Below are 20,141 nucleotides of genomic sequence, written 5' to 3' on the forward strand. Positions count from 1 at the left end.
TTGTTTATCTTACTACTAGATTTATTATTACTTGGATCTTACACCAGTTTATCATATACTCCCTTTACCCCATCTTCTCAACTCTAACTAGATGAACAAGCTGACCAATAAATACTCTTAGTTTTGTCCTGTAAACTACTGCTATCCTCGATGTTAATGTTGGTGACTAAAAACAAATTGGCTAGCACAGAAAATTTTGTAGTATTTGACCCGTTGTCATTATTTCTATCGGGCATAATTTTTCTTTCAGATTAATGCTTCCTGCCCCTGACGTTCATTTGAATCAGTATAATTCTAAAAGTTCATGTGATAAGTTATTTTTCAAACAATATGTTATCAGCAAAGCAAATAGCAGTTCTAGTAAGTTTATTTTATAAGTAAAGCTTTTCTATAATATATTATTTTGAAATGCACGTCAAAAATGATTCAAGGTAGTTCAAGTTGGATATTGGCATAGCTTTATAGTTTGTGTTGTTAAAGCTTATGACAATAAGTAGCATTACAGACAACCAACCTTTGCCTATAGATAATGAGGATATTACATTTAGAGGCTAAGATATACATTAAGATAAGAAAAAAAATTGCTGTCACGCCACAGAACTGGCATGACGTCAGTAGGAACTTGTTTATCTTATTTTTGGATTCTATTCTCAGGAAAAACTGTAAAATAATATAGCTCTACATATGGACTTGTAGCTCCTTGGTATATTCTTGTTTTAATAGCGCTGCTACTCTATAAAAAGACTTTCTAGTATCTAAGCTACTCTGTGATTCAGTTTGTCTGTCTGTCCGTCAGTCAGTAAGTCCTATGGAGGAAATGTAAATTTGAAGAAAAACAGCAGTGAGGATTCCTATCACATATGCGCACCTAGTCTATGTATACATTGTTTTGTCCGTCTGTCTGTCGATTATGACGCCCTATAGAAGTGAGGTAGATTAATTGCTTATTCAGGTTACCTTTCAACTTTCAATACCTGCCAAAAATAAAAATTTCTAATTATATTTATTTTAAAGGTTAAAGAGGCACATGAAAGAATCAAAGAAAATATCGTGAAAACTCAACTTTCTTTAAATAAAGGTTTATCTAAATTATAACAAGACCTTATACCTTGATAACACGCATAGATTAACTAAAAAGCTATTAAATTAATGCTAGTCAAAATTGTTGGAAAAAGGGTGATATAACAAAGGCGCATAGCACACTATATAGTAAAATTTTAGTGTTCATTACAAAACAGGGGCGAAACTCTTTATAGTGCCTATAAAAAATGACGTCTTACAATACAAATGACACCAATACATATACTAAATTACAATGGCAGCCCAGTATACATTTTAATTTACCAATATTAGGCCAATATGACGTCATTTTTAATGGGCTCTATAAAAAGCTTTACAGAAGACACCAAGATAGAAAAAGGATGGAAATAAATTTGAAAACTAAGCATTACATGGCCTGGATACAGAGTTACAGACATAGTGAGGGAAAAGAAATCTTCATGTCAGATGTCCATTATAGTTTAGCTATCTAGTTTATTTTGAAATGTTATGATATGTGTATCATTAACAGTATATTTAACACAAGTTTTTTACTCGGGGATTTTTATTGACTGTATTTATGTGACTATCTATCTATCTATTTTTTGTCTTATGTTGGCTTGCCCTTTCAGAAATTGGTTGATACTAATATTTTTTTTACAGAAGTATCAGCAGAATTGAACTGCAACGTCTATTTTAAGGTATATATCATTTTTCGGTAGCAAAGATACTCATCAAGTATTACATGTGCATCTATCTACTTACAGTTCCAAGCTTTTATTTTGCACTGGAATGAAAATGGCTTATTATTGCTGTGAAGTAAATTGTATATATCTACAATACAAAGTAAAACGACGTATGTCTGAAACTTACGATCAGTCTAAACGCTGAACCGATTAGGCTCTAATCTTCATGGAGTACAGATAATGGTCCTGTGATGGTTTAAGTTTTTTTGTGGGTGGGGTGGGGGGGTGGGGTGGGGGGGGGGGGTAGACAACCCCAGCCCACCAAAAAAGAAAAAGTTGCCATCCAACTTTTTTTTATGTAAAAAGATAAAACCCATCCAACTTATGGTAAAAATTTCCTTGATTTTTCCTCTAAGCTAAGGGCGAAGCCAGAAGTACTTTACAAAGAATGAACGTTTTAGTAAATAACTAATTTATAAAGATATCAAACATAAAAATTTGAGCTTGATCTTTAAATCATTTTAGTGGTGATTTAAAGATTAAGCTCTGGTTATTTATTTATATTTAGCATGAAAACAGGCAAAGCACTGGAAGTTTTAAGCTAAGGTATCACTTTCATAAAAATACATCAATATAATTTAAGATTTAAAACAGAAACATAAAATAAAAATAATGGTAGTTTTTCTTTTTTCTTCTTTCGGTGAGGTTAGGTGAGGATCTGGGTAGCACTGCATGGGTTATTCATAGGGGAAACAAGGATGACAACATCAATAAAAGCGAAGCACTGAAACGGTAGGACAAACGGATATTAACACTTATATAGTGTTAGAACTGAATAATCAGAATATTAATGTATAAGAGTCGAAGCAAAATTGTAAGTAAATTTGTTGAAAAACTGCTTGATACAGGATAATGTTTATGGACATACTTACATTATTAGGACTTGAATATAGAGTTGCTTCGATTATAACATTATACTTTGTTGTCCCAGGAATCAACATACCAAAAATCAGATCAATCGGATGATTAGATCACATAAAAATTTGTCGTTAAAAAAGTAAAAAAAATATGTTTAAAATTGACGTACGGACATTCTTGTAATGATTAAAGAGTTGCTACACTTTCTAAATCTTGCCTAACTATACTAAAGGAATCACCATGCAAAGTTTGAAATCGATATGACAATTCTAACATGCCTAAATTAACGAAAAAAGCTATCCATCTGTGACGGATGGACCGACCCTAATTATAGAAAAGCTTCGCTTAAAAAAAGCATAGTGGGGGTGGCCCGGGGGGGGGGGTCAAACCTTACAGACAGTTAGGTGGTTTAATGGAAGAAGAAATGTAAACTACAAATATCTAAGCGTCCCTATAAACTCATTTAAAAAGGTTTATGATAACATCTTGTCCATTTCCTTTTACCTCTCTTGATAGAGATGTTCAATTCTCCAATAGATAATTAAATAACTTAATTCCTTAATTTAAAAGGAAATATAATTTTTTTAGAGGTGCCCACAATAAAATTTCGAAGCTGGACAAAAACAAATCATTTATAACTTCATCTACAGGTTGAAAATTAATTTTTACAATAAAAAACTGAAATAACCCAAACTATTGTTTTTGTTGTTGCAAACTTTAATGAACAATCAGACTAAAGTTTTATTAAATGCATTTTTAAAGTCGATAAATATATTTCATTTCCTTCTTTACTATTAAGACTTCATATTCGCTTTAAAATTTTTTTTTAAATAGATCTATTTTGTTTAGTTAATCAATAGAGCATGATGAACGTATCGTAATTATAGAGTAGCTTTGCTATTATTAATATGCAATAAAAATTTGTACAGGTAACCATGGACTAGGCTGCATAGATGCTATGAACAATTATGGAGTTAAAGGACAGGTGAAGATTATCCCATTTGAAGTCTTCCATTCCTAACTTTCCATTCGAAATTTGGTAACCTCACACTCAAGGGAGTACAAATATTTTACTCCCTTTAAACCCTCTTCCTCGAAGCTTTACAAAAAAGGGTATAGGAATAATTTTAATCCTTGTGCCATAGAAATTTTTCTTTAGCAGAAGTATTTGTGGAGTTGGAAAATCCCAAAAGTGAATATATTTGGGTTCAGTGGGATTAATTTGCTTTTTTAAGAAAATATATTTGAAAATTATTTAAAAATATCTCATTATTTAGGTTGTTGTTTTGAAATGTATTTCTGAGTTAAAGAAACAAAAGTTACTTAAACTAGGTAAATTACTTGAATTTCAAATATAAAACAATGGTACATTATGATAGTATATATCAGGGACGTCCAAGTATTTTATTTGGAGGGGGGCAAAATAAGGGGTTTCTAAGGTTTGAATAGGGTAATCTAACATATCTTTAAAATTTTCAGGGGCTGCAAATTGGGGTTTAAGGGGGTTAACACCACTTTACCCCCAATGTTGGATGTCTATATTTATATATGATTCAGGTGCAGATTTGGTATACTATGATGGAACAGATTGTGAACAATCAGAAGAGTATGCCAAACAATTAGGAATAATTCTCAATTTTATACATTTTCAGACATAAAGATTCTTTATTACTTGGATCTCACACCAGATTATGATGTTCTCTAATAAACTGAAACTTGTAGCTGGCTAAAATAACGATCCCCTTCACCCCCTTACCACAACCCCTCCACTTCTACTGGATAAACGAACTTACTAATAAATGACCGGGGGGAAATTGACGACAACTTTTCCTTTGTCATAGTATCCACGTTTGGTCTACATCATGAATTTTCATACACTTTGTGCATTTTTCTTTTTGTTTTCTTTCGGAATTGTGAATTTTGAGAATTATTAAACTAATTTTCCAGCCAGTCAAAGGTGAGATAATTTTCTATAACTCAAACCTTATTCCTAAAAAGAATTTGCTTTCGGGCACATATCAGCTGTGTTAAAGAGTATAAGAATTTGTTTTGCTAAGCTTTTGCTTATAAATTTGTGCCTGATGAATATAAGGACTTATTGGTAATGATTTGTGTATGTAATAAACATTTACAAATATGATTATTGGTAGAAAAGTCTACACACTAATATTTTGTTGTACCCAAGACTAAATTTTACCCCCAAAAGTTTTTAAGACAACAAATTGTATAATGAGTTTATAAGCTTTATATGAATTAAACACAGTCCATTGTCCCCTCCTCAATGATATGAAAATTTACAACTTAATATTTTTTTTTCAAATGATAAAACTATAAGTATATTGTATGCAGTAGTTAATTTATACATTCTATAATAATTAATTTTTGTAAATATTTATAGTGAGGCTATTGAGTATATATCTCCATACAATGATCCTGAAATTATTGCTGGACAGGTTAGCAAGTTAAATTAAATCATTCCTATTTTAATCATAAAACTTATTGTACAAGGTCCCTTTTGAAGGGCTTGGTAGCCGACCTTCAGCCACGACAAAGCCTCAAATTTAAACCCAATTGGAAGCTTTGAAATTTTTTTTTTTTTTAAAGAGGAATAGATATATTCAGGTCAGGTTTAGACTAAATTTAAAAAATTCTAAAAGTTTTATTTCCCCGAGTTCTGCCTTTTTGGGATTAGTATTACCATTCCCATGTCCCATCATAATATAGCTTTAGACTTGCCCTGAACCAGTAATAGCTTTCCTGAGAAGAGATGGCTATTAAAGGTAGCCGTATAAACATTTTAAAAGCATTCCAGAACCTATGTCAAGGTTTTCTAAAATGGAAAACCCAATCAGTTCAGTAAAATCTTAAGCAACAGACAAAAAAATAGTTCTTAGAATAATTGTAATGTTTTTTTTTCAGGGAACAATTGGATTGGAAATTCTGTCAGATCTTCCAGAAATTGATATAGTATTTGTTTCTGTTGGAGGTGGCGGATTAATTTCAGGTAAACTAATTTTAATGGCAAAGCTGCCTTATAACTTACAAAGCCTCTCTGAATAACTATCAATATTTCAGTCTTTAACACTATATTGTCTGCCAAGAATAAATTTGCACAATGATAAAAAATGCTCGTAATATGACTGTGTCCCAAATAATAGGTTGTCAACTTCTAGCTTTTCCATTCAGGTATATCTGGTTATCTAAATAGTAAGAAGGCTAGCATACAGAGAATAGGTTGTCATCCAGTAGCTTTTCTGTTTCAGGTATTGCTGGGTATCTGAAGGGAAAGAAGTTTAGCATACAAATAATAGGTTGTCAACCCCTAGTTTTAGTGTTACAGGTATAGCTGGATATCTGAAGAAAAAGAAGCCTAGTGTCCAGATAATAGGTTGCCAACCTCCAGCTTTTATGTTTCAGGTATTGCTTGGTATCTGAAGAGTAAGAAGTTTAGCATACAAATAATAGGTTGTCAACCCCTAGTTTTAGTGTTACAGGTATAGCTGGATATCTGAAGAAAAAGAAGCCTAGTGTCCAGATAATAGGTTGCCAACCTCCAGCTTTTATGTTTCAGGTATTGCTTGGTATCTGAAGAGTAAGAAGTTTAGCATACAAATAATAGGTTGTCAACCCCTAGTTTTAGTGTTACATGTATAGCTGGATATCTGAAGAAAAAGAAGCCTAGTGTCCAGATAATAGGTTGCCAACCTCTAGCTTTATTGTTTCAGGTATTGCTGGATATCTGAAGAGTAAGAAGCCTTGTGTCCAGATAATAGGTTGCCAAACTCTAGCTTTATTGTTACAGGTATTGCTGTGTATTTGAAGAGTAAGTTCCTTGCATACAGATAATAGGTTTCTACCTCTAGCTTTTCTGTTTCAGATTTTGCTGGGATCTGAAGGGTAGGAAGCCTAGCATCCAGATAAAAGGTTGCAAACAAGTAAATTTTCTGTTTCAGGTATTGCTGGCTATATGAGGAGTAAGAAGTTTAGCATACAAATAATAGGTTGTCAACCCCTAGTTTTAGTGTTACATGTATAGCTGGATATCTGAAGAAAAAGAAGCCTAGTGTCCAGATAATAGGTTGCCAACCTCTAGCAATTTAGTGTTACATGTATTGCTGGATATCTGAAGAGTAAGAAGCCTTGTGTCCAGATAATAGGTTGCCAACCTCTAGCTTTTATGTTGCAGGTATTGCTGGGTATCTAAAGAATAAGAAGCCTAGTGTCCAGATAATAGGTTGCCAACCTCTAGCTTCCCCTGTAATGCTGGAATCAATTAAGGTATAAATTAATCAGCACGTTTAAAAAGAGAATTTAAAAATGGATTGAAGCAAAGGTTTATTTACTAAACAAAACTAATTCAAAAGAGTTAAAATTCCTGCAATACATTTATTTATGCCAAACTTCATAGGTTAGATTATGAGGTAGATAGCAAGTATCCTTAAAATTAATTATTTTGCCATATTTAGGCTGGTGAAATCATAGATATGGAAAGCCTGCCTACTCTTTCTGAGGTGATTTTTTTTTATTTCTATACACATATACTTGTGGCTTTGCTCCTAGCCTCCACGGGCTTCGGACAAAGGAATGATTTTGTTCATAAAAGCTTCTATGTTTTTCCTTGCTTCCATTTAAAAACAAGTTGTTGCGTTCTTAGCATCTAGGGGTTTTGAATTAGAACGAAGTGGAAGAGTGGCTCTAAAACAGCCAAAAACCATTTCAAGTCTTAAATTCAAAAATAAAATTGTCTTAGGGTTTATGCTAAGTCAGTAGTTAATTATTTAGTTATTAAGTTATTTTATCACAAGCTTCAGACAATAAACCTTTCTACTTTATGAAATGGATTGTATGAGCTTCACTACTTTAGGACTTTATTATCATTATTTTATTTATATTTTAAAATTAAGGGCACTGCTGGAGGAATAGAAAAGGGGAGCATAACATTTCCAATTTGTAGGTAAAATTTTTACTTTATATTACCTTTTTACTTTTTTCTATTTTGTTTATGAATCTCCTTAAAAATAAGTATTATATTTCTAATCAATTATTTGCGAAATTTGACAGAACATTGAATAAATATTTATTTATTTCATGAATACAAAATACTGTAAGGACATATTAACATTCCTAGGATTTTTAATATTGTACCTTGTTGTCCTATGAATCTTCAATAAACAGATAAAAGAGATGATTTTATCATATAAAAATTAACTCATTTCAAATGGATCTACTGATTTTCTGGTAACGATTATAGATTTGCTACACTTACTAAATGATACCTTATTGTTAGAGAAATAGTCATGCCAATTTTTAAATCGATGGGACGATTCTAACAGGCCTAAATTAACGTTACAGATGAACTACGGACCGACCCTAATTATAGAAAAGCCTTGCTTTAAATAGGCATAAATTGTTAAAGACAATTATATTGTTAGGGATCTTGTTGATGAGTGGGTAGTAGTCAATGAAAATTATATAAGGTAAATACATAAATGAATGAATAACAAAGATATAATACCTTCTATTAGTACAAGACACAACATAAACTCTCAAATAAATGCAATTTTTATTTAAAAAAGAAATAAATAATAAAGTAAAAAATAACTGAAATTAACTGCTTATTGCATGACCAACAGATAAAAAAGGAAGACTTTTCAAGCTAGTATGGATTCGAAACAGTTTAATATCATCAGGAACCCGTTCTGAATAATATTTAAAAATGATGTATCGTAGCATATTACATGTAGACAGTTTTCTACGAATGATAACAATAATTAATCTTCAAGATGCCGTAGAAAACGGGATATAATACGATGCTAGACATAGTTTTTTCGTATGGATGAGAACCAGCTCTAATCCACCGGATATTAATCGGTTTCTAATAAATACAAGAATATTCTACTCTTCTCTTTAAACATCAGTCTTATGATTTAATACAAGAACTAAATCTTTCAAAAATTGTGAGATATTATTTACAGGAAAAGCCTAGAGTTTCTACACAGCCTACACGAGCCTGCTGAAGGGGCTGCGGCCCTAGCTTTGGCCGCAGCTAAAATACACATTAATGACAAAGACATCAGGTTTTTTTACATTTTGAACAATAATTAGATTCAAGGCTCGGCAACCGCATATCAGCCGCGACTAACCCTTTTGGATGCTTAGAACATTTTTTTGTAATAGAAGGATTGCCATATTTGGTTTAGACTCCTAGCTGATTTTTAAAAATGTGAAAGGTTGATTTCTCTGCAGCCTTTAAGCGGCTGAAGCGCGGCTGCCGAGCCCTGATAAGATCACAACAATCACAACACACACAGATAAATTGAAAAGAAAATACTTTAATAGATTTAATTTACAATTTACTTTTGTATTACACGTTAATATGATAATCATTTATTATTAATTTATATTTGATTATTGAGATTTTTAGAATAGAATTACAAGACATTAACAACACCATGACAACATCTAAAAGTAGCAAGTACAAAAAAAGAGAATGTTTAATAAAATAGAAAATCACGAAATCTTTCTAGTTATAGTTTATATATGTCTTTATAGAATACCAACGGACTAAGTAAGTTGTAATTTAAATTCAAAGGGGTATCTTCACCAAAATAATCAGTAGTCTATCTTAAATAGCAACCTAGAAAATCATAATTATACAACAGGCCTACGGACGGATGGCTGTAAAAACATATAAGTACATTAATGAAAATATATTCGTGAAGTGAAATATTCGACTTTCTTTTATAATGTTGCCAATTTTGATATTTAATACTTTTAGGGATAAAAATGTGTGTGTTGTTCTATGTGGTGGGAATGCCTCAGCTTAAGAAACCTATGTCTGTTATATGTACAGGGTGAGTCAGAAAAAACTGAGTTTTCCGATTTTCTGATACAACCAGTAGGAATATGGAAAAAACAATTATTGGTTCTTGTTCTCTATATAAATATACATTAAACTTAGAAAAGGTGTTTTTGAATATCTCTAAAAACAACGGCGCTTTTTAAAGCATAAAAATTTGAAAAAGTGTGTGTGATGACTTTTTCGGCCATTATTTTGTACTTTTTAGGTAGATTTATTTATAATAAAAAATGTCTACCATTCTAAAAAGATAAACAAACATATTTTTTGATTATTAAAATTTTTTTTCAACAGATTGTAAATATTTAACATCTTAAAATACAATTTATTTAAATTAAATTATCACATTATAAATCAAACGTTTTGTTGTAATCTATTGTTAAGATTTAATACCCCATGACCAGAAAACCAGCTCATGATCGGAAATATTTCATCTTGTTACCTAAATTCCTCCCCTCCCCCTGAACTTCCTCAATATTTGGGGTCATCTCAAAAAACGCCTATCTCAGAAAACGCCTAATATTTGGTGCAAGACTAGATTTAATCTCCAAAATTTCCGCCCCCTTTTGACAAATTATACTTTTACACCTTTTACAAGTTTGAAGTGCTTTTGTACAGAGAACATGGACATACAATTATATTTTCTGTATTCCATCTGGTTGTTTCTGAAAATCGAAAAACTCAGTTTTTTCTGACTTACCCTGTATATATACTTTCAATAAAGGTTGTAATTTAGTAAAATGATAAATATTAATAAAGTTGTGAATGATATGTATATTTTTTTTAAAAAGGCGAAGCTTTTATTCAATTAGGGGACATTGTAACTCCATTGTCCATTCCACAAAATCCCTGGTGAGATTCAAACATATTGCCAACCCCTATTACATCCATAATAAAAGATATATGGCGTTATATATCCTCTTAAATTTTTTTTTTCATTTTGAAAATTTGAGTACCCCCCCCTCCTCTCCCCCACAACGACGAACAACTTTTTTAGGTTAGGTTAGGTTTTAGGCTAGGGAGCCGAGCGCTGCGGCTAGGCAGGCTAGGGAGCCGAGCTCTGCGGCTAGGCAGGCAAGGGAGCCGAGCGCTTCGGCTAGGCAGGCAAGGTTTTTCGAGCGCTGCGGCTAGGAAGGCTAGGGAGCCGAGCGCTGCGGCCAAGGTTCATAGTTCGTTGTCGGGGATGGGGGGGGAGGGGGTGGTTGTACTAAAATTTTTAAAATTGAAAAAAAAAATCTAAGAGGATATTACCAGATTACCAGGTATATATATATACAAACATTCTAGTAAAGGTTTCTTTACTACCTACCTAAAATTTAGTAAAAATTTCAAACGTTCTAGGGTATGAATCCGTACTGTAAAGAATAATTGAAACAGACACCATTGGTGCATACATCTCATGGAAGTGTTTCTGCTTGGTCGTTTTAGACAAAGATGAAATGTTACTATTTATGCTCAGATTTATAGTTTTGATTTTTGTAATTATGACTGACCATAGTTTTTATTTTTAAGGATCATGTTTAGTCCTAAACATCTTTAAAGTATTTTTTTTTACTAATTTTACATTTAAATTTTAAATTAATGTTTTATTGCTCTGCTTGGTATGTTTGTTGATATAACAAAATGTATATGTACATATAATAATCATATATTATAAACTGATCTTTCATCCAAAGTAAAACAGTTTCATACTCTACAGAGTATCAAAAATTATGATAGAGGATATCAAAAATTGCAAAGGAGAGTATTAAAAACTTACTTCTGCCGTATTGAATATTATTCCAAAGAGCGTATTGGATAATACTATACAGACAAATACATTATTTAGTACTACATGTTACTCCATAGAACACTAAGTATTACTCAATACAGTATTGGAATCTTCCTTGTATTGTAATAAGGTTTTTTTCCTATAACGTACGGATTGATACTATACATTAATGTGAAGAATATATAGTATTATCTGATGCTAAAAAAAAAATTATTTTTAACAGTGTATTATGTAATATTTGTACATATCTTACCCAAATTGTGGATTTTAGCCCCCTCCCTCCGCCCATTTTGAGATTTATTACCTCCTTAAAAGCTTGGATGGCTTTGGATCCTTTTCTATTTATTGTTTTTTTTACATTTTTTTCTATCATTGCAGAAAAAAGAAGGAGATAGGAGGGAGCCCCTCTTTCCCCTTTTTAACTTACATTTATATACACATAGTTTTACCCTAAAATCTTTTAGTTCCAAATCTTTACTCTGAAGCTTTTAAGAAATTTTTCCTTACATTTATTATAGAGTCAAAGTAAGACGACCTTTTGAAAGTAATTCTATATCTGTGTGAAAGATATTGCTTTCATAGTTTTCATTCTTTTCCATACCGGGAGCTTTTCTTCACCCGTTCAGCTAACACCCATTGATAAATAACTGTTGGGAGCACAAATATAGTATTTCGGAGGTGTATTATTTACTCCCGTTATACTATTTGACATAGTTTTATAGTAAAATATAGGTGCATCTTAATACTGAGTGGATAATTCAAATTTTCTTCCTGGTATCATGTCTCGCTAGCAGGATATCAAAACACAAGCACAACTTTTATCATACTCTCAGTGTATATGAAATATACATGGATAGCGGAGAATATAAAAATGTTTTTAGATTTTAGTAAATATCTTTAGTTAGCGAAAACGTAAAAAAAACATTTTGATAATGAAAGCAACTTTATAAGTCATTCATATTTGTATGTCTTGAACGTTAATAATTTATAAATATTTTAAAATCAAATTATTATAAGTCACTAGAAAATAATTGTAGATATAGGTTTCTAGCAATCATATATTTTGATTTTATTCAGATATTGCTGCGAATTTCTGGTCAATATTTTTTTTTATAATAGCATGTATATTATATGTCATTGTTTTATCTAAAAATTTGCTAAATTAAAAACAATAATACTTGCTGTTCTATTATTTAACTATTCCTTAGAAGGAGAAAGCGCAATATTGTGTGGGAGACTTTGCTCTGTCTCTGTGCAGGTGTGTGTGTGTGTGTGTGTTGCTCTGTCTCAGTGCACTGGTGCGTGTGTGTGTGACGGAGGTGAAGCGGAGGCTAGCGGCATACCTCCCAGAGAAAGGGAAAGTGGCGGCAATATTGTTGTGTGTATAAGGAGTGGGAGGGAAAGGTATTGGCGTGTTTTCAGGCGTATAGACTGTATGGTGCAATAGATACACATAAACACATGCCTCCTAAATGTGATCCATGTATTTTTTTTAAATTTATTAAAAACACTGTGAATTTCATTTATCTAATTCTAATCAGAAAATTTTTAAAAATGATCCTTTACATTTTAACATTTTCTATAATATTACTAAATATCATTATACTCTAGGTTAGGAATGGAATAGAATATACGTGGATGTTATGACAGGGAAAGGTTGCTAACATGAACATCATTTACCAGTCAGTTCGTTCATCTACCCAGTCAAACATGCGTCATCTCTCCAAAAAAATTAAATGACAATTTTAAATTCATAGCAATGATAGGAATCTTTTTTTCATTGAAAATGAAAAATAAATGACCAGCATTTTTTTTTCATTTTTGTAATTTTCCCCCAAATGCCAGAAAGATGAAAAGAATGTTTTTTTCATTGAAAATGAAAAGAGAATGACCAGCATTTATTTTTCATTTTTGTAATTTTTCCTAATTTTTAAAGAAATCTTTTTTTAAGTCTAGTGGTGAAAAAAAAATGATGTAGCATGGATTTTTCAATTTTATGTTTTTAAAAAATTCAATGAATTTCATCCAAAATTCATTTAATACGTTAATAAAATGTGAGTTTTAAAATACAACATTTTATTTTATTTGAAATATAAAATTAAACAAAATTAAACGCGGCATTCATTTCCTTCTAGGATTTAGGACATTTTCTGCATAACAATTTTACCCCTAAAATCAAATCATCTAGAAAATTGTAAAAATTAAACGATTATGCTCTCTTGAAACTTAAAAAATAGTATAAAATAAACAGTTTTAAATCATATAAAATAAAAGTATTTCAAGAAACTTTTGCCTATGGACGATTTTAATCTCTTATATGCGAGGAATTTTTACAGGTGAGAATTTTCTGTACATATTTTGTTGCAGCAGACAGACAGTTTTAAATTGAATATAATACAACGGTTATAATTACAAAGCGAAGCCCTTATGTTCGCGTTTTATAGACTTCAAATTGTTATCTCTGTTCTGTTTTATTTATCATATGATATAATAAGATGTAAAAACTTTAGTTAATATTTATGATAATCATTGCATAAGCGTACTATTTCTAGAAGTTAAGAAATAAACCCATTTTCGACTAAAATTTACTGTATGCGACTCATTCATAATATTATCATACTTTTCACTAATCTTCTATATTTTCAGATGTTTCGAATTAATTGTTTAACTTTAGATGGCCTGTTTTTGTTAAATATTTCATTTACTGTTTAAAGATGGCGCTAGAGCTACCAGAAGTCCATCAAATGTAACCTTATTCTTCCCGCTAGGAAGTTTTGGACGTACAGGTGTGGACTATTTAATTTTTTAACATAGAAGCTCAGAGACACTTACTTAGAATTTCTTATTAAAGTGAGAAAACAATGGTCGGAAAGTTTTAAAAACCAAGTACCTAAAGAAAATGCTTTTTTAAGTTCCAATAATTAAACATGATCAAAATTGACATATAGCCTTGTTGCAGAAATTATTATCTAAAGTTTAATAAAGATTATAAAAAATATATTACTAAATCAATCGATTCAGTGGTTACTGACATATGCATGGTTATTTGAGCCTTGGAATTGTACATGCAGTAGAAAACTAAATATATTTATCCAAATGTTTTACTAAATTCAATAGCTTAATCAAACCAAGATATTGTTTATCAGATACGTTTATTTAAGAGATGTGTTATTAGTCGCATCGTATTATAGACAGCTTTCCGCGGATAGTAAAATAAAAAAATGTTAGATTAAACCCATTGTTTTACCCCTAGGGGCCAAAGGCAAAGGCCGACAAAACTGATATTAATTTTATGATTGTCATAAATTGTCTCTAATACGATGCTCTACGTGATTTTTTGGTATGGCTGATAACCGATTCTAATCCAGCAGATATTAACCGGTTTCAAAGTGGGACTGAAAAAACTATATTAATCATAATTAAGATAGGTATGTAAAAAGAAAATAATGTTTAGATTATTGTTTGTCGGATATGTAACCAGGCAGAGGGGATAAAGATGAGATGCAAGAACATTATTTTTCTGCCTTCTTTGAGTTCAGGTTTGTCAGTATTTTTAGTCAGGGAGGGAGGGGACAATGGGCTGTTCATTACACTGGTCCCCTAAGGTTTATTATAACATTTTCTTATTAGTTGGCTTAACAACTTAAGGGTTTTAAAAAAGGGGGGGGGGGGGGGGGATGTGCCACTTTTTGTAAACGCCGCCGCCGTTTCTTTACAGTTCCATATTGTTCTCCACGTAAGCAACTGCTTTACCGAATTTTAGAGCTTTAACTCTTTTATGGGCTAAGATCATGCGTGTTTTACTTTTGGGTTCAAAAAGTGGCAAATTCGCCCCCCCCCCCCTTTTTTTTATTGGTTAGTTGAGTTGAACTTGAGTGTCCTCTCATACAAAGTAGGTAACTTATCTTTTTTAAAGAAGCATATTTTTTTTTGGTATATCCTTTGAACGATTTCAGTAGCAAGGTTAACATATCTTTGTAATATTCATGATTTGCTTTTTTATGACAGCTGTATATCTGCTCTATTAATCAATTTATCCATTTGTCCTTCCATGATTTTTTGTGCTTTGAAAGAAACTTATGAATGTTGTCATCCTTGTTTTGTTTTAAGGTGAATAATGAGAGCAAGAGTGGATGTGATTGTGAATTCTATAGTTGGAACTCAACTTCAAGGAATGAAATAAGACTCTGCATAAGGGATTTGGCATCTTTTTTAAAAACAAGATATTACATCTGATAAATGTACCTATCTGTAATAGAAGTTTTTGTAAAATTAATTTTGATAAAGCATTCTAGAAACTTTTAAAATCACGTTATAGTTTCCTGAAAATTGTGGTAATCAGGGAGGGAGGGGACAATTGACTATACAATACACTCCCAAATTTTTATAAACACTTATATTCGTTGGTTTAAAAATATTATATACTTTTGTCCTAGCTAGTTGTGTCCAAATGTTTATAAATTTATTGTTTTTAGACGTATCCCTTAAGATGCTAGATATTATGTAAAGCTTATTTCTGTGTTGATTGTAGTTGAGCAGAATTGGTGCTTCTGTTTAGTTCACCACTGCCCCGCCAGTCCGTCTGTACTTAAGGGTAAGATTCACAAAAAAGTCCTTTTATTAAAATTCCAGTATGCCTAATGACCTGAGAAAATAGATGAATGATTAAACTAAGCTTTTTATAAATAGAGGTCCTTTCACTGATCCGTCCGTCCGTATGTTTTTACAATAAGAAGAAATTGAGCAATCGTATTTTTAGATTTTATATTTGTGCCAATAATTTGCAAGTGGATTTTGCCTGTCTGTCTAGTATATGTACATATATATGTCGAAACTAAAAGCTAAAAATTTAACATTTTTTTAAATTTCGACTTTTTATTTTTTTGGTATACCAAAAAAACTCTTTATTTTAATTAAATTGAAAATATTTTTTTTGTCACTATAGGATAGGTAAGTTTATGTTGTGTTGTATTGGGTAGCCCCACAGGGTTAGGGCCTTAAAGGGTTAGTTTATAAAAAAAATAACAACACCATTTTTTAAAAAATATAAGGAGGGTGATTCCAAGCTCTGTAGGCACTTTGTGTGAGGGACCTATTTATTCTATGTTTTATTTCATACTTCCATTTATGTTGCAAATATAAATAAAATATGATTTTCAAATCTTGATATTTTAAAACTACCTGGTAGAAAATTTAAATTCTTTCAAATATATGTCCTTTAGATGTAGTTTAAACCATTGAACAGAAAAAGATATGCAGTTCACTAAATTCAAGATTAAATGCATTTCGTGCAACTACCTCTTTAAATTAGTTAAGATAATAGATAGTAAAACTTTCAAAGAAGAAACTTAAGGAATAAAGTTTTCTTTGTAATTTTTCTTACAAGGACTTGAGACAACCATACACATCACAATAATAGCTTTGTTTTTTTTTTCTTATTTTGTAAATCATTGTAAAAGGGAAAGTAAAAAAAAGACAATTTACAGAATAAATAAAAAAAATTTAATATTTCAGATACCAAAATCTGTGTGCAACATATCCGCAATAGTCCTGGGCGCAGAGTTGAAGAAGATCAATGTCGAGAAGAACAATAATTTAATAATTTATCAATCTTTCTTAGCCAGTACTGTTCAAATAGACCTACTTTTTATTTCTAGTCAAAAACCAAAGTTCTTAATTTACTTCAAAGACTCGAGTGAGTGTTATTTTATTACTCGCAGATTTATTTCTTGCCTGATTGATATTTTAATGATATTATTCTGTGTAACAACAATAATGTCTTTAAATATCAATAAGTTTAAAACTACAGCTCTTAAATTAAAAAACTTCAGTAACTTTATGTTTTAATTATTATAAGCCTAATTCATATTTTTTTGCTTATGTGCTGAATATGGGTTTTATTATATTGTCTAATAATGTATTTCTTATGTACCTACAATATACAATCATCCTAATATATAAAGTAGTAAGCTTTTTTTTGTCTGTACTGTAGCAAAGGATCTCACTATCTGATACATATAGGTCTTAGGATGGTTATGTTTTTTTAAAACGTCTGTGTAGGTATATTTTAGGCTATTTTTCTGCCCTTCCATATTCTTTTGAAAGTAGATCCCTAGTAATATATAAATTACTAGCGGCTTCGCCCCTAGAGGACTTTAGGGTCACTTGCGGAGGGTGAATCCCAAAACCTATTTTTTTTAATTAAAATTTTAGTTTTAAAAATAATAATTATTATCGGGGGGGGGGGGGGATACGTTTTTAGGGGCGATTTCTCTTTGGAGGGTGGTGGTACCCTCCCCCAAACTTGTTCTCCCCCCCCCCCCAACTTTAAGTGCCTCTAGAGTCTTCATGCGTAGCCGCTAGTATCTTACAAGTCATTTTTAAGCCCTTTAAAGGTTTGTTTCAGTAGGTAGTAATTTTTTAAAACAACTTATACAATTTTATTTACTTACAAATGTTCTGCTTATTCTGACACCAGAATAATTGTTACTTCACTTTTATGGATATTATTATCTTTGTTTTATGTTGGAACACGGGGAAGGTGGGGGGAAGGGATGATTCCCTCTTCACCACCAACGCCTTCTATCCTTCATGTTGACACCTATTCTGTAATAAAATTGTAATTTATTGACTAATTAAGTAGGTAATTTAGTCTTCAGTATGGCTTTACAACCGATTAATTTCTGCAGGAATTGAACCGGTTCTTAGTCATACTGGAAAATCATGTATAGCATCTTATTATAGACAATTTCCACAAAATAAAAATAATGACAAATATACTAGTTTTGTTAGCCTTGAAGGGCCGTATCATTTTAATGTTCGCGAAAAACTGTCTATAATACGATGCGTTAAATATCTATTCTTGTGGTGCTGTTAAAATGTCTGATCAATTGAAATATTTACCAAATATATATTTTTTATAGATTTTCATTTGTTTTATTATTTTTAAATGAATTTTTAATGCCGCGTCATTCAAAAGTCAGGTCTACACAAAAATGACTATCATTTAAAAGTCAGGTCTCCACAAAAATGACTGTCATTTAAAAGTCAGGTCTTCACAAAAATGATTTTCATTTAAAAGTCAGGTCTTCACAAAAATGATTTTCATTTAAAAGTCAGGTTTTCACAAAAATGATTTTCATTTAAAATTCATTTCTATAATCATCAAAATCGGTGCCATTTTAGAAGGGAGTTGATTCTGAAATATCCCTGATTTTCATTTTTCTGGCATGATGATTTTAAATGAATAGATGTAAGCGAAAAAGATGAATTTTAGATGAATTTCAATGAAAATGTTAGCTGGGTAATAGAAGGGAAGGGACTGGGTTAAAGGGCACAGTGAGCCCAGGAATCCAACTTCGTGGAAAAAATTATTTATGCCCAAAAATCGAACTTTAGAAAATCAATTATTTTAAAAGTCCATGTTAATATTCATCATAGTAGAGGAGGTTTGTCATTTTAAATTAATGAAAAATATAAAAAATTAAACTTTTTATGGCCTTCTGAAGTTGTTACCCTGGAATTCACGAAATATTGATACAAAAATCTCCTAAAAAAATGATTTTAAAATTGTTTTTTGTTTTACTTGCCATTTAATCAAATATTAACTTAGGACGTAATGTAATACCATTTTAGAAACGTCGTGCAATTATCTAACGCTGGATAACAAGAAACTAGATAGTTTTGTATAAAAAAACCTCTGAAATCCATATTAAAGAAAGTTGGTGAAAATGCAAAAAAGAGCACGTTGATTTTTTTTTAAAGCTCTGATTCAAATACCTTGATCTTTTTAGCAACGAGGTGAAAACTTTTAGGATTAAGTTCTAGCATTGTTTAGGCAATATATAAGAGGATCCCATTGGTCTTATTAATTTTCACTTAGTTGCTTAGGCTCTATAGACATTTTTGTAAAGGTCATACGCAACTTTATTAAGCTAAATTTAGTGTGTAATCCTTATATAAGAGAAACAGAATATGTGTGTGTACCAAAGGATCTTGCTAATCACGAACCGATATGGTTCTCCTTTAAATAGATTCACATAAGTCCTGGAAAGGTTAATAACTATTTTGGAGGAGGGTACAACCACCCTCTAAAGAGAAATCGCCCCAAGAAAAAAAATCGCCACTCCCCCAAATAAAATTTTTTTTTTCTTCAATTTTCCTTTTTATAACTAAAATTAAGACTGGATGTTTGATGACTCAACCCCCTCCCCCCCCCCCAAAAAAAATATGCCCCCCACCCCCCAACAAAAAAATTAACTTTTTTCTTTATTTTAGAAATAATTTGTGCTTCCAAAGAATTTTAAATGTAAACTAAAAACAATTAAAAAAAACACAGTTTTAAAAAATACAATTCAAATAAAAAACATTTAAGATTTAATGAGACAGCTCTCAATCATTTGACGTTCAAAGGTTAGGACATCAGCCAGTTCAGCTTTACAGCATTGAGCTGTATGTTGACTGCTGTTACATTTAGAACAAATATGGTTACAAAACTGAGTATACTCATTATCATTTTAGATTTCTTTTTAATAATTTTATGTTTTTCTACAATCAAGTTTCTAATTTGATTTCTAAACTTCTTTTCTTCACTCGTGTCAAGGTTTTTAATGTTTAAATCAGACAGTATCTTTGGCAGAACTACACTTGCTTTTTCTTTGCTCATCTGAGGTTCTTTATCAAGGTAATCTATGACATGTCTATTAGTAATGCTAAATGTCAAAACCATGTTGACTAATAAATTAATTATAACTGACTAATTGATTAAAACGCAGGAAATGTGTAGCATATAATTGATTGTCTGTCATTATTTGTCTATAAGTTTAACTGTAGGATCTTGCTGGCTTCCAAGAAAATACAGGTCACCAAA

General features: G+C 31.2%; 2 protein-coding genes and 1 long non-coding RNA gene across 9 annotated transcripts; all 3 read left to right on the top strand.

Annotated features, from left to right (window-relative positions):
• Positions 1-291: 291 nt before the first annotated feature.
• LOC145327776 (serine racemase-like) lies at positions 292-6,903 on the top strand. Of its 2 annotated transcripts, none has more exons than XM_080171332.1 (11): positions 292-360; positions 1,015-1,078; positions 1,702-1,739; positions 2,293-2,330; positions 3,231-3,292; positions 3,572-3,627; positions 3,920-3,974; positions 4,200-4,599; positions 5,041-5,095; positions 5,562-5,646; positions 6,829-6,903. In XM_080171332.1, exons 1-8 carry the CDS (start codon positions 331-333, stop codon positions 4,298-4,300), a joined length of 444 nt encoding a protein of 147 aa, XP_080027458.1. In that variant the 5' UTR covers positions 292-330; the 3' UTR covers positions 4,301-4,599; positions 5,041-5,095; positions 5,562-5,646; positions 6,829-6,903. The 2 variants fall into 2 exon arrangements, with proteins under 2 accessions (XP_080027458.1, XP_080027459.1); XM_080171333.1 differs by lacking the exon at positions 6,829-6,903 and adding an exon at positions 5,906-5,932.
• LOC145327777 (L-threonine ammonia-lyase-like) lies at positions 6,877-9,998 on the top strand. The gene is made up of 6 exons (XM_080171334.1): positions 6,877-6,920; positions 7,109-7,153; positions 7,547-7,596; positions 8,075-8,119; positions 8,618-8,719; positions 9,421-9,998. The coding sequence occupies exons 1-6, from the start codon at positions 6,903-6,905 to the stop codon at positions 9,467-9,469; spliced, it is 309 nt and encodes a 102-aa protein (XP_080027460.1). The 5' UTR covers positions 6,877-6,902; the 3' UTR covers positions 9,470-9,998.
• Positions 9,999-13,899: 3,901 nt separating this feature from the next.
• On the top strand, positions 13,900-18,198 carry LOC145328534 (uncharacterized). Of its 6 annotated transcripts, XR_013882497.1 has the most exons (7): positions 13,900-14,058; positions 14,727-14,811; positions 15,383-15,442; positions 15,802-15,866; positions 16,787-16,967; positions 17,082-17,200; positions 17,668-18,198. It is a non-coding gene; the product is annotated as an uncharacterized LOC145328534 (long non-coding RNA). The 6 variants fall into 6 exon arrangements; XR_013882492.1 differs by having other exon boundaries at positions 16,787-17,200; positions 17,629-18,198; XR_013882493.1 differs by having other exon boundaries at positions 16,787-17,200; positions 17,658-18,198.
• The last annotated feature ends 1,943 nt before the right edge of the window (positions 18,199-20,141 follow it).

Source organism: Acartia tonsa, chromosome 9 (genome assembly GCF_053477335.1).
Source record: "Acartia tonsa isolate MP-2025a chromosome 9, ASM5347733v1, whole genome shotgun sequence".
NCBI classification, from domain to species: domain Eukaryota; kingdom Metazoa; phylum Arthropoda; class Copepoda; order Calanoida; family Acartiidae; genus Acartia; species Acartia tonsa.

What these genes read in the sequence shown, in the direction of transcription:
- LOC145327776 (XM_080171332.1), top strand. Translation starts at nt 331, where the DNA reads ATGTTATCAGCAAAGCAAATAGCAGTTCTA. An exon ending in TCAACTTTCTTTAAATAAAG is followed by an intron (nt 1,079 to 1,701) that starts GTTTATCTAAAT and finishes TTTTTTTTACAG; the next exon opens with AAGTATCAGCAGAATTGAAC. An exon ending in ACTGCAACGTCTATTTTAAG is followed by an intron (nt 1,740 to 2,292) that starts GTATATATCATT and finishes ATTTATATTTAG; the next exon opens with CATGAAAACAGGCAAAGCAC.
- LOC145327777 (XM_080171334.1), top strand. An exon ending in GCCTGCCTACTCTTTCTGAG is followed by an intron (nt 7,154 to 7,546) that starts GTGATTTTTTTT and finishes TTTAAAATTAAG; the next exon opens with GGCACTGCTGGAGGAATAGA. An exon ending in ATTAATGACAAAGACATCAG is followed by an intron (nt 8,720 to 9,420) that starts GTTTTTTTACAT and finishes TAATACTTTTAG; the next exon opens with GGATAAAAATGTGTGTGTTG.